General features: G+C 40.3%; 1 protein-coding gene across 3 annotated transcripts in view; it reads left to right on the top strand.

The window, feature by feature from the left end:
- Positions 1-14,967, top strand: part of LOC114241532 (facilitated trehalose transporter Tret1-2 homolog) — a 33,937-nt gene extending 18,970 nt beyond the window's left edge. For all 3 annotated transcript variants that reach the window (XM_028172387.2, XM_089738796.1, XM_089738797.1), the window contains exons 2-7: positions 418-530; positions 3,895-4,104; positions 9,072-9,269; positions 10,442-10,637; positions 12,119-12,245; positions 13,584-14,967. In XM_028172387.2, coding sequence (XP_028028188.2) covers positions 443-530; positions 3,895-4,104; positions 9,072-9,269; positions 10,442-10,637; positions 12,119-12,245; positions 13,584-14,273 — 1,509 coding nt within the window. In that variant the 5' untranslated portion in view covers positions 418-442 and the 3' untranslated portion in view covers positions 14,274-14,967. The remainder of the gene's footprint in view (positions 1-417; positions 531-3,894; positions 4,105-9,071; positions 9,270-10,441; positions 10,638-12,118; positions 12,246-13,583) is intronic.

Genomic DNA, 14,967 nt, shown 5'->3' with positions numbered 1-14,967 from the left:
ATTATTATTTTTGGGGTTTTAGTTTTAGGTTCATTGTTAGGGTTGATTGCAGTAATATATTGTTTATTTCCAATTAATTTAATATGATTAAATGCAATTTAATCTATATCTATAAAAATGAATTGCTGTTCGTTAGTCTAGCTAAAACTCGAGAACGGCTGGACCGATTTGGCTAATTTTGGTCTTGAATTATTTGTAGAAGTCCAGAGAAGGTTTAAAAGGTATGAAAGTGCTCGGAATTAAATAAAATTAACTTCCTTTGATGTGTCCCCCGTCGGACGGATTCCATTTGTTTTTGTTTTAAGTTTATTTTATACAAAAGTTTAGGTCTTTTATTTATCGATTGAGGCACTACGAAGTTTGCCGGGTCAGCTAGTAGATTCATAAAATAACATTGTTTCTGGAAATTTGTTACAGGATGCGGCGGTGAGAAGGCGCGAAGATGGACAGACCTACTATGCACATGCTCTCCGTCGAGGAGAAGGGCGGAAAAACACAAAGGACCAATCAGTATATTGCTGCGATTGCTGGTAATTCTTTTTTTACAATAAACTCTTAATTTTGGGTTGACATACTTTTGCACCCCTTCTTTTTCGAGCTGACTTCGGAATAAATCTATATCTATACTAATATTATAAAGAGGAAAGATTTGTTTGTTTGTTTGTTTCGAATAGGCTCCGAAACTACTGGACCGATTTCAAAAATTATTTTTCCATTAGAAGCTGACATTGTCCCTGATGAACATAGGCTACTTTTTTTTAATTTTTTTTATTTATTTTTTTGGTTTCATGTGTGTTTTAATGTTTCCGAAGCGAAGCGAGGGCGGGTCGCTAGTACTGAAATAAATTGATCGAAGGGAAAGATTCATCATTACTTTTTAATACCTCATAGTCCTCTTATCATCAGCGTCAACGGATCATTTCTGTCACATACCCCTAGTCAACTCTAGTCTCTCTCTCGAACCTGGTGGGGCGTTAAGGCTTTTTCCAAACGAGTTTTGTGTTAAATAACAAGGCCTTATCGGTGTACCGTGATTTGTTGTTTGTCGATATTCATGATATCGACAACACGATTACCATTGGAAAGTGAAATATGCTCAACAGTACGTCAAGCACGAAAATCTATCGAATTCGTAATGTAAATGTGTCGAGTCCGAGAGATGGTAGTACTCGATAGTCAGCCTTCGAGATTTACGTTACCGTATGTCAAAAGAATTTTCGTGCTCTCGATTATGATTATAAGTTTTGAGCTTCGAGATCGTGATGATTCGATTGATGCGTAACGAAAGTGAGTAAATTCATTCGTGGCCGCTGAAATTTATTATTTTTACCGACGGTAGAGGCACTGTTTTAAATTCTATACATTTTTTCTCGATAGCGATACTAATACTTTTTCGATAGTCATTCGTGCTCACCCCTCTGCTATCCGGTCATCGTTCTCGTCGAACCCGTCGCTTGCGACGAAGGGCTCGACGAGTAAATTAACCCTCAGACACAGCCCACCGAGTTTCTCGCCGGATCTTCTCAGTGGGTCGCGTTTCCGATCCCGTGGTAGATTCTGCGAAGCACGGCTCTTGCTAGGGTTCGTATTAGCAACGTCATCAGGTTTGAGCCCCGTGAGCTCACCTAGTTAAGGCGATGCTGATATAGCCTCTCAAGGTTATCAACTTAGGTAGGAAAAAAAACCTCTGCTATCAATAACATGATAACCTTATGAAAGCTTTGATAACTTTTTGTTGTTTTTTTTAATTCATAGGTCAATCATGTCATTTAAACATATTTATTTGTGAAAATTCAAACTGAACAGTTGGTAGGTACTGATTCTAAAAAGAGCCAAAGAAAAACAAAGTCACGACAAAAACTAGTGGGCGGTTTTCGGTGTGGCTCTTTTATTTCATAATTACTTAGGTTACTTGTCTTGAAATCGCCAAATAATCTACCTGGCAAAACACCAAGACGTTTCACGTGCAACACAAAATAAACCACAAAATTTTGGCATCGATGGTGTGATAATGAACTCTACATTATACAAAAAAATACGACGTAAACACACACCGTCGTGTTGACTTACATAACGAATGTTTAAAATGTCGTCGAATATAATTTTTCAACAGCTATAAATAGTTAAAGAACGTTAAAGTTTGATGGTATAGTTTTTGATCAATTGTATATTTTAGAGAAGTCAAGCGAAAGTCTTCATGTATTATCAGTTAAAAAAAATTGTTTAAAAAAACGATTTTATAGGAAATCCAACTAAAATTTATTAAAACTTATTTTCTATTTTTTCGTTTTTTTTGTTGAATTTAATTTTTTTTATTTTTTTTCTATAATATTGATTTGTCATCGGTCCTTAATAAGTATGCAAAATTTCGAGTTAATCCGACGTTTTGAAGGGGGTCAAAATCATGTTCAAAGATTCCGTTACATTCATACCTACTAACATACATAGGTCTGAAGCTAATAAAAGCGTATTAAAAAAGAATTCATGAAGCAGCTGCTCTTTTTTTCTTTTTTTATTGCCCTTGTAGGCAGACGAGCACATGGCCTACCCGACGGTGAGTGGTTACCGTCGCCCATGGACTTCAGCAATGCCAGGGGCAGAGCCAAGCCGCTGCCTACCGCTAAAGCCGTTAGGTCTCCTTTGGATACACTTGGGCAGCTGTTAACAAATCCCACCGCTCCTGGCTAAGCCTGTGCTCGCCCACCTGTCCTGGTGAAACTGGAATGGTCTCTAATCCTTCCTTCAAGAAAAAATCCCCCTTCCTTTGTAACTCCACATTCCTGGCAGCGAATGTTATGGATAACACAACGTAAGCTCTACGGCTTATCAGATAATATATCAAAGTATTGATCATATAGCAATTAGTTTTTCTTATCCATGAAACCGGAACGTATGAATGCGAAAAGCATACAAGTATTTGCGAAATGTGAAGTTGTGTACTAGGATGTTCACGGAATCCTCCATCGTACCGATAGGTATCCGTGACAGTTAAACTGCTTTAGCATATTTAAACGATTACGTCATTAAGTCATCACTTATCGCATCTTTGTAATTACTAGTGGTCCCGCATTAGTCGAGATTCGACTATAATTAATTGTAATTATAAGTTTGAACATTATTAAGGTTCTATTGTCATAGACTAATAGACTTCTTTATTCACAGATTTTCCAAAGCCACACTATAGACAAAAAAAAAACTTCAGAGGTGTCAAGGGACACCCGGATGGAACGAAGTTCCTTTCGATTAATTAGTGAAGGAATTGTAATTTTTTTTTTAAGTTTTTTTTTAAGTTATAATAATAAATTACGGCATTATGAAGAAGAAAAAAACAATACTATGAACTAAATTACTATTGTTGAAACGCTATCTCGAGAAACTGTACTCATTACGCGGACCAATCGGATACGAGCAATGTCACGCGATAAGCGCCTACACGTTGATTGGTCAGAATGACGGATCTTAAAAGTGTCGTGACAACTTTTCGTAAGAATTTTTTCCGTCTAGCCCCCTTTCACAACGCGCGATAAGGAACTTCGTTCCAATAACATTAAAGATAAACAATAGTAACTTATTCTCAATTTGACCACAGACTTTAGGCTATAACAAAAGTTTTGAAAATAAATAGAGTTTATATATATGTGTGTGTGTCAAATACATGGTAGTATGTGTAATGTTTTCTTATTGATTTAATGTATTATTAAGGCATAATTTAAAAAAAAATATTAACATTCTGTACTCCTTCTCTATATTCTCTATAAGTGTGGGATATTTCATACTCCTCCGTCTGCGCAATTTTCGTAAAAAGGGGTACAAAGCTTTTGCTTCACGTGTTAATATATAGATATCACTTGTATGTGCCCGCCCGGAAATCTGAAATACAACCTCGTTTTCCAGCTGCCATTGGAGCAGTAGCCGCCGGCACCATTCTGGCTTGGACGTCTCCCGTTCTACCCCAACTGGAACCTTGGAAGGACGATGATAATCAAACTCTCCCAAACAACACGACGCCAGCACCGCTTGACTACCGAAAGAACACCACCAATTCTAGCCAACTGATCAACTCCCTCGGCGAGCCCGCTGATTTCCTTCTGGACACGAGTACAAGTAAGACTTAAATTTTCTTGTGAGTTCTCTAATGAGCCCGCACGATACAGCTGGGAACTTATTTCAACTTGTTCTACTTATAGGAGACTTATCCTTATTCTATAGGTCAGCTTTTAATTACGTAAAGTTAAACTTTTTTTTTATTGCTTAGATGTGTGGACGAGCTCACAGCTCACCTGGTGTTAAGTGGTTACTGGAGCCCATAGACATCTACGACGTAAATGCGCCAGTCACCTTGAGATATAAGTTCTAAGGTCTCAAGTATAGTTACAACGGCTGCCTCACCCTTCAAACCGAAACGCATTACTGCTTCACGGCAGAAATAGGTAACGTGGTGGTACCTACCCGTGCGGACTCACAAGAGATCCTACAACCAGTAAAAAATGAAAATCTCAAGTTGATAAAAATTACTGATTCCCTGATTTTGGCTTGGCCCGAATGGTATAGTAACACTAGACCCACCGGTAAGGTCGTAATGCGTACAACTTCACTACATAAGTCGCTTTCTCTGTCCCTATATCCCTATGTATGCTTAAAAATCTTTAAAACTACGCAACGGATGTTGATGCGGTTTTTTATAATAACATCCATGAAATACTGTTATTTTTGAGGTTTCTAATGTGATGTCGTAAATAATTTCATTTTTTCCGCTTACATTGCAAACGCAGGTTGAACCCTACGAGATATATCAAAATATAATAATGCACTAAGTATTGTACACATTGAAAAGGTCTAAAGTATTAAATAAACGTACAATTGAAAATCATTATAACAATGGCTAGTGTCCTTAGAATCCCGCAACGCAAGTCCTAATGAATATTCTATTTAGTTTTCTCTTTCGTGCTTAAAATCGAAAGCGCTTAAAGCTGCAGATAAAGTTGGCTATCGGCCCAGTGACGTCACGTTGTATAAATAGATTTATCACCCGACTCGTTGCGCTTACGGGCGGATGTATTTCAGCCGAATATACGTATGGTGCGTGATAATACGTACATGTGTACCATTGTGACGTTAATGTCGCGATATGAGCTGGAGCTCTAAATTTCGTTGGAATAACATTAACCAGTTACCACGCAAGGTCACTCAATGCAGACTGTATGTATATGATAGATTGTATGTATGATTTAAAAACAATACGCGCGTCCGGTTCACGTCCGGTCACGCCTCCGGTCCACATTGTACACAACTAAACGTAAATTATACACGTAACATAATATAGATTACAGTATTTAGCAACTAAGCTTACACACTAAATATTTCGAAAACATATGGTAATATTGCAAAATTTTAATCGATATATCGATTGGTATTTGTTTTTTTTTGATATGTCGTACAGACTGATTGTCGCGTGGCGCATTTCCGGTCACCGTCTTCGCCGAACCCGTCGCTTGCGACGAAGGGCTCGACGAGTAAATTAACCCATAGACACAACCCACTGAGTTTTTCGCCGGATCTTCTCCGTGGGTCGCGTTTCCGATCCGGTAGTAGAATCATTCGCGAAGCAGCTGTTCTTGAATTGTTCGGTCTACTTTGGAGGCGCTCGGGTAGTTGTTAGCAAATCCCACCTCTACTGGCTGAGCCTTTGCTAGCCCTCCTGTCCTGGTGAAACTGGAAAGGCCACCGGGCCACCAGTAATCGCTCATTAATGAAAAAAGCATAAGTAAGTTTTTCAATTGAACTCCATCCGTCCGTATGCTTAATAATAGAAGTGTACAATTGACAAATAAGTCTTTGTAATATCGAGTTATGCGGTTTTCTAGGGTAGGTTCCGCTGACCCGCCAATTTCGGCGCGATTTTTGTCAAGCGTTTCGATTGCATGCTATATCCCCATTCGACATATTGCGACTTGCTCGTGGCTCAAGGTAGACTGTATCCAAATTGTCATATCTATGGTACTACTAGTCCACGGTCTTAGTGCATTAAACCATTTGAAACGAAAGGCAAGAGCCTACAGAGCACAAAATTATTCGTTTTCAAACTTCAGCTATATTTAAAAATACATGTTTGTAATACTCGGTCGGTAATCGGAGGCGTGCTGTGACGTCACGTTGGCCTGCAGCCAGCTCAGTCGTGGGTGTGGCTGTGTTTACTCCTAGCATTTCTTCTTAAGAATTCGACGGGCAATGCAACTAAGGAATGCGCGTGAGACTGCGACTTTATGTCTCGGGAAGCAGCGAAAATTAGGTTGACATTTAAAAATAAAATAAAAAGCATGTTCAAAGAACAATGGCAATTTTTTACCTGAGTGTTTTAAAAGGCGTCTTAGATTAAGACATAAACGAAACTTCATCATTTTATTTGCTCGTTTCTTATACGATGTTAGATTTACGTGGAAAGCCACGAAAAAATGTTAATTTAATAAGCTTTTAATTCGATTTTTGTGTACTTCCGGTTTAATACATTTTTAAAGGATGGCATTTATACTATTGGCACAAAAAAGCAATGTTTTTTGATAATGAATAATATTCATAAAGTATTTAAAATGAAAATAATAATTAATTATCCTTTGTTACAATTAGTACATACATAATTAATTAACTAAATATGTAATAGTAATGGCAGCACTGCAGATGACAATGATTTTAAAGCTCTTTGTTGTCAGAACTCAAACGTGCTTGTTCTCTCTTGAGCTAAGGCCTACGGCAACTTGCACGTTCAAAACAATGATTTTAACAGTATGACAACTGACATAATGCGCATGACTATGCCCGTCCATAAAGCTCGTGAGTGGAAGGGAGAGCGAAATACTCGCTTCACCGCTCCGATTTTTTATGACCCAAACTGCACGGACAAAATAATTCTACTATAGAAAATTAGCTTTGCCAGCCTTCGTTTGTCGTAAATATGTGACTAATTCGTTCAAAAGGTTAAAAGTACCTATCTCTGACACACTTTTACACATTTACAAAGAAGAAAGAACAAAGTATATAATATGTATATGTACCTAGGTAGCTCTGCAATTGCTAAGGGTAGAGCGCGCGTCACGTAAAAAGAACGCTGGAAGAAAGTGGAGGGGGTGTGTTTGCGCATGGATACACTCGCGCACGAAAATACTAAGTACTTTTGTTTTATTTTTGAAGTAATCTTTCGCTCGCGACTTCGTATATTGGTTATAGGTATGTACAGTTTAGTAGTTCTGTACTCTTGTAGCTGTATGTAGTTACATGTTACAGGAGAGCGTAGAAATATATCATAAGTTTGAAGTTAAAGTAGTTTATGAAAGTTAAAGTTTAGGTAAAGTTATAAAAATGATAATTTCTCTTGATGTGAATTGTACGATAGTTAGTGATGCACTCTCTTGACTGTAATTAAATTTCATATTACATTATTTGTTGTCACGCGGCAAAAAGCGGATCGCATCGCGAGTAAGCATGACGTTCTGGTACTGTTGGTGGTCGGCAATCCTTAACTGTAATAAAATTGTACGGTGGGAAGATCGTACATGGTAGGTATGTACATTAAAAATAATATATTAGATAGATTTTTATGAAATAAAATTAAAAACATGTTTAATTTCTGCGTTTAATGTTTAATCTGAATACGAACAGATAGACAGACAGACGGACAACAAAGTGATCAAAGGGTTCCGTTTTTTTCCTATTGAGGTACGGAACCCTAAAAATTAAATTAGACTCGGATGATTTTGTTGCCACTGCGGTCCGTTTCATGCATTATTTCAAATTATCAACTGCATTATTATCAGCCTCTTTCTTCATAAAACAATATACGTCATAAATCATTTTTCTCACTTTTCTATGTAAAACCATTTTGTAATTAAAACTTATGTGCCCGATAGTATTTTGAGAACGAACGTAACGTGAATCTAGCGCGGAAAGCAAAGGTCGACTGACGAACCAATAGCACACCGGCAAGCATGCGGCAGGTGACCCGCCCGCCCCGCGCCGCACCTCATACCACCAAATACATCGATAAATAGCCTACTGCGCAGCTTGACCGCCAGCGTTCTTTTTAAGTGACGCGTACTCTACCTACTCGAGTACTATTAGATGTGTATCCTTGGTTCATCTATGATAATGAAACTAAAAATGTTATTTAAACATATCGTTTACTTACTTTTTTAATTTGTTATAGTCCTTGCCTATAAAAATCAGAGACGTCTATTTATTGATAGATAACCTCAAATTATAAAGTAAACACGTTGATATCTTTTTTTGTGACTTTCTAATACCAAAAATATTTCTGATTAAGCTTAAGCTATGTTATTCCTATCGTTTTAGTATTTTTTTGTTTCAAGACGCCTCAAATAGATGTCAGGTAAAATGTTGTATACAAAGCTGCCATTGTTCTTTCGAGTCCCGAATTCGAAACGGGGATATCGAGAATCAACCTAAATAGAAAATAAAATCGTTCTAGTTCCATCGAATTCTGGAAATCCCTAATGTAATATTAAGATATTCGATTTTTTATTGTCTTAAGGCTTCGTCAAACAGAACGCGTAATTAGCGCCGAGATATGTTGTACTACTATGGTAATATACCGTCAAACAGAGCCCCAGCGCTATAAGTACGCAACGCTCTGTCGCGGCGTTAAGACCCTTTGACGTCAGGCGTTGTAATTATTTACAAATTTTATTTTAGCGTCCACGTGAATGTGTATTAAAATACTGGATAATGCCCGAAAAAATGATTAAAATAATTAGAAAATACCCATGCTTATACAATGCCACATCTGAATCACTCGATATCTTAATACTTTTAAATTTTCACACTGCTATCGAAAGGCACTATGATTTGGCATTACGTTGCGTCAAGGAGCGTTGGGGCTCTGTTTGACGGTATGTTACCATAGTAGTACAACATATCTCGGCGCTAATTACGCGTTCTGTTTGACGAAGCCTTTAAGTAGGTACATTACGTGCTGGTCACAGTAAACTAATTTTATCTGAAAATACCTGTTATTCGTAATAGAGCTGCATTTGACTGGAAGTGACAATTCGACGTTCCAGAATCTCTGGTGTCTTCTATCATGGCTATCGGTGCGGCTATAGCGGCGCTCCCTGTGGGATTCTCGGCCCAACGCTTCGGACGCCGGGTCACTATACTGATCCTCGTTATACCCCTAATGATCAACTGGCTGCTGACGATCTTCGCCAACGGGGCCGGTATGCTGATCGCTGCTAGATTCTTCGCGGGTCTTGCTACTGGTATGTAGTCATTATCAAATCATTTTTTATTCAAGTCAGTTTTGATACGTATGCTATTTTAAAAGATCACGAATTTACCCCACCAGTTCGGAATGTTGTTTCAGCAGTGAGAAAAATCGGCAAGAAATTCAGAACTTGCTCTTTTCTAAATATATGTGGGTACATATTTGGGACGTAACGACAAAGGAAAGATCTTCCATCGAGCTGGCGAAATTGCTCGGTAGACCGACGGTCCGAATGTTTTTCGGAATTTGTAAATATGCAGAGTAACTTGAAATTGTCGTTGGCTAGCTACATTCAAGCATCTGTGAAATATCTTGCGTTAAATATCAGTAAAATCCATAGACAACGCAAATTGAAGATCGCCTTTGAGTTCTAGCATTAGCACACTTACGATATACCCTACCACCAAATTTATAAATTCGGCTTCTAATCGTTTTGAAGTAAGCAATTTACATTATTGGCTTAATTGAAGATAACTTTTAAATTTAACGACCGTGCTAATTAAGGAAACAAAGGATCTCTCCAAGAGACAGTTTCAGTTGAATTATCGAAATGGTGGTGCAATAAAACTCTTACAAAGTAGGAAGGCAGGGTTTTCTTTATTACTTGGATGGGTGGACGGTTTCACTGTCAACCTGGTGTTAAGTAGGTACCGGAGCCCATAGATATGTACAACATAAATACCGCCACCCACCTAGAGATATGTGTTCTAAGGTCTCAAGTATAGTTACAACGGCTGTCCCACCCTTCAAACCAAAACGCATTATTGCTTCACGGCAGAAATAGGCAGAGTACGGACTCACAAGAGGTCCTACCACCAGTAATTACGCAAATTATGATTTTGCGGGTTTGAGTTTTATTACACGATGTTGTTCGTTCACCGTGAAAGTCAATCATGAACATTTGTTGAGTACGTATTTCATTAGAAAAATTGGTACCCGCCTGGGATTCGAACACCGGTGCATCGCTCAACACGAATGAACCGGACATCTTATCCTTTAGGCCACGACGACTTCAATCACTGCTTCACGGCAGAAATAAACAGAAAGTCGGTTCATTCAAATTACGAACTGGACCGCTCCGGGGCGGAAGTAAGCAGATGTTTAGTACCAAGGCTCAAAGAGCTCAATCTATAAATCCTCAACGTTGCTAAGGTACGGTATTTTCAGGTGGAATGTGCGTGGCGGCTCCCCTGTACATCGGGGAGATAGCGGAGACCGCGATCCGTGGGGCTTTGGGCTCGTTCTTCCAGCTTTTCATTACTGTCGGCATCCTATTCACGTTCGTCGTCGGCGGCTGGACGCATTGGAAGACCCTGTCCATCATTAACGCAGCGGTGCCTTTATTGCTTGTTGCCGTGTTTTGGTAAGTCGCTCCTCTCGGAATAGTACCGGACATCGTTATTACGCAGTTTTTGGTACAACTAGAGGATGCCCGAGTATGCGCTGGATGCAGGCAGCGCAGGACCGGTCTTTGTGGCGAGGCTTGGGGGAGGCCTATGTCCAGCAGTGGACGTCTGTGGGCTGATAAGTGCCCGAGTTTTGCTCGTTTTTTGTTTTTTTGATAAATTCTGTTTTTTTTAGAAATTATATTTAAATAGGAATTACATATTGATATTATATTACATTATTTGTTATTTTCTTTCAATAAAAAAACAGTTTATGTTTAAGTTGATTATCAGTAAAGTTGATTATTGAGAACACGAATAAAACAACATTTTGTGAAAATAAATCGTAGCTAGATCGATTTATCGCCCCCGAAATGCCCTGTATACTAAATTTTATGAAAATCGTTGGAGCCGTTTCCGAGATTCAGATTATATATAATACAAGAATTGCTCGTTTAAAGATATAAGATATATAGTGTTCGCTATATGAATTTGAACTTCAGCTCCGAATTTCACATCAAAATTACCTTGGGCGTGGTCGATGGTCGTGGCCATATAAATGCAAGTTTTTTATTGCCCTTGTAGGCAGACGAGTATACGACCTACCTGATGGTGAGTGGCTACCGTCGTCTATGGACGTCAGCAATGCCAGGACGTCAGAGCCAAACCGCTGCCTACCAGAAGAACATATTTTGATATCAATTTATTGGTATATTTGCGTATAAAGTCAGTATCCATGTCTTTTTTACTAACGGTGTGCACGCCCGAGTAAAGAGATAGTGGGGTCAATCAGTGCATTGTTGGAGGGAATCTGTATATCCACTTCGACATATGGGTGTCAGTCTTCCCCAGTGTTAAACGGGGACTGTAGCCTAGATACGACAATATAGCAATATTTTGAAGTCGTCGTGGCCTAAAGGATAAGACGTCCGGTGCATTCGTATGTAGCGATGCACCGGTGTTCGAATCCCGTAGGCGGGTACCAATTTTTCTAATGAAATACGTAGGACTTAACAAATGTTCACGATTGACTTCCACGGTGAAGGAATAACATCGTGTAATAAAAATGAAACCCGCAAAATTATAATTTGCGTTATTACCCTTGGTAGGACCTCTTGTGAGTCCGCACGGGTAGGTACCACCTCCCTGCCTATTTCAGCCGTGAAGCAGTAATGCGTTTCGGTTTGAAGAGTGGGGCAGCCGTTGTAACTATACTGAGACCTTAGAACTTATATCTCAAGGTGCGTGGCGCATTTACATTGTAGATGTCTATGGGCTCCAGTAACCACTTAACACCAGGTGGGCTGTGAGCTCGTCCACTCATCTAAGCAATAAAAAAAAATCTGATGGCTAAGATCCGAAATTGATAGCGAACGGTGACCGGTTCACCAGCAATGTCAAAGTTACCAAACTTCCAATAGCTTAAACAAAGTTGTCATATTGCATTGTGGGCGGGTAGGTGGATGCCGGAGACGCCGCAGTACCTACTGTCGTGTGGGCGACGGCGCGAGGCCGAGCAGTCCCTGCGCTGGTTGCGGGGCCCGCACGCCGACCTTGCCGCCGAGTTGGACGAGATGCAGAAAGACGTGAGTCTGCCCACTGCACGATCCATTTTCTTCCCTACCTAAGCTGATAGCCTTGAGATATATCAGCTTCATCCTGACGTGTAGGTGAGCTGACGGGGCTCAAACCGGAGTGTTGCTAACACTAACCCTAGCAATAGCAGTGCTTCGCAGAATCTACCACCGGATTGGAAACGCGACCCACTAAGAAAAGATCCGGCGAGAAACTCAGTGGGCTGTGTCTATGGGTTAATTCGCTCGTTGAGCCCTTCGTCGCAAGCGACGCGCTCGACGAGGACGGTGACCGGTGCTTGTGGTGCATAAAAGCACCGTTAATGGATCAGCGTAACCTTAACTAGTAGATGAACTCACGGGGCTCAAACCTGACGACGTTGCTAACACGAACCCTAGCAAAAGCCGTGCTTCGCTGAATCTACCACCGAATCGGAAATGCGACGCACCCGAACTTGGCGCTCCATTTGTATTTAAAATCACACACGGAGCGGACTTTTTTTTTTTTATTGCTTAGATGGTTGGACGAGCTCACAGCCCACTTGGTGTTAAGTGGTTACTGGAGCCCATAGACATCTAGAACGTAAATGCGCCACCCATCTTGAGATATAAGTTCTAAGGTCTCAGTATAGTTACAACGGCTACCCCACCCTTCAAACCGAAACGCATTACTGCTTCACGGCAGAAATAGGCAGGGCGGTGGTACCTACCCGTGCGGACTCACAAGAGGTCCTACCACCAGGGAAAAACCTTTTTACACGTTGTTGTTAAGTGTTTACTGGACAAATTTTAAAAGCCGTAGTGGTGACCGGATGTGGCTTAGACGAACAGACTGATGTCACTAAAGGCTCCATGGATGTGTCTTCATAAAAATAAATCCATACTTAAAGATCACTTCCAGTACTTATAACTCCTACACCGAACGTTCGGTATTTCAAAACAATTTGTATCGCGTCAGGCGTTTATAATGAACAGTCAATACCTATGTTCTATCAGGAGTTCAGAATCCATCCTTATAAATCAAGGAATAAAACTCTTAAATCGTTTTTATCATCTACTAGCTGTACCCGTCCGCTTCGCTGGGCATTTAAAATTAACATTATCTCTCACCCCCACAAAGATTCTCATCATTAACGCCTCCGCAACTGGTGTAGGGAGTCCAACACTCATATAAACATTAGCCTATCCATTAAGTACATGTATTTTCTATATGGATACCAAGTTTCAAGTCAATCGGATGCACGGTTCAGTAGTTATAACGGAACATCCGTAAAAACCACTGTAGATTTATATAATAGTATAGATAACCGTTGCTGGGCGTTTACTTGAGGGAGGTTGCGTTTGGGACAGGTGGAGGCGTCGGGGCGCGCGCGGGGCGGGGTGCTGGCGCTGACGCGGGGCGGAGCCACTCGCCGCGCCATGCTGTGCGGGCTCGGCCTCATGCTCTTCCAGCAGTTCAGCGGCGTCAACGCGGTCATCTTCTACACCGTGCAGATCTTCCGGTCCGCCGGCTCCGACATACCGTCCGTGATCGCCACCATCATCGTGGGCGTGGTCCAGACCATCTCAACCGTCGCGTCCTCGCTGCTTATCGAGCGAGCCGGCCGGAGGATCCTCTTGCTGCAGAGCTGCATCATCATGGGGCTGTCCCTGGTCGTATTGGGGACTTACTTCAAGTTACAGAGGGACGGTGTCGCGTTAGCCGTCGTCGGGTGGATCCCGCTGTTGTGTTTGGTGCTCTTCATCATTTCGTTTTCTATGGGATTCGGCCCGATACCCTGGACGATGATGTCAGAACTGTTCCCCGCCGAAATCAGGGGGACGGCCGCGGGGATCACGGTCGTAGTGAACTGGGTCCTAGTGTTCATTGTTACTCTCTGCTTCCCGCTGATGATGGACGCGTTAGGGATCTACAGCTGCTTCTGGTTCTTCGCTGCCTTCATGCTGGTCTGCGTGTTCTTCGTGTCCTTCCTGATCCCCGAGACGAAGGGGAAGTCTTTATCGCAGATCCAGGCCATCCTGGCCGGAAAGAGGATCTGATCGATGCGTCAGTTTTCTAGATGGAAAAATAAGGATTGCTCATACACGTGCTGAAGGTAAACATATTTTTAGGTATAAATGAGTCGTCTATTATCAAAGGTGGCAATCTGTGCATTTGGACAAAAAAAATTTATTGATATGTCAATACAGATTGATTTGAATATAATCGTCTCTTTCAAAGAATACGGTTCAAAACCTGCATTAAATAAAGGTTAATAGTTAACCTGTTATTTATCTAAGATGTCATTCCGAAGAGTTTTGTGACTGCCAATGGAAGACAAAGTCAATAATTCGTTTTTCTGATTTACCAATCATTGTCCAAAAGTCAGATTGCCGGCTTTGATAATAGTCGACTCAAATGTAAAATTGCTGTTTTTGTTTGTATATTATGTTCAATAGAGCAGACGTTTAAGAAGAAATACTATTTTAATGTAAGAAACTGTAATTAAAAAAAAAAAAAATTCTATGTAAATTAGTGGTCGCGTATGAATGAGCCGCATTACGTTTAGAAATTCAGAAATAATGAGTTAATTTCAATTTATTATTAGGTAAGAAAAGAATTAAACAGTGGCAACACTTAATTTTGTGTAAAACTGGGTCTATAAAATTTTCCATGAAATTCATAAGTCAGGACCATTGTGTTACCGAGATAATGTAACAAGCAAAACATTAAAAATCTATCAGTTTCAGCTTA

Source organism: Bombyx mandarina, chromosome 26, assembly GCF_030267445.1.
Source record: "Bombyx mandarina strain Sakado chromosome 26, ASM3026744v2".
Lineage (NCBI taxonomy): Eukaryota > Metazoa > Arthropoda > Insecta > Lepidoptera > Bombycidae > Bombyx > Bombyx mandarina.
The sequence above is the reverse complement of the archived record's forward strand: the minus strand, read 5'-3'. Positions and strand labels throughout refer to the sequence as shown.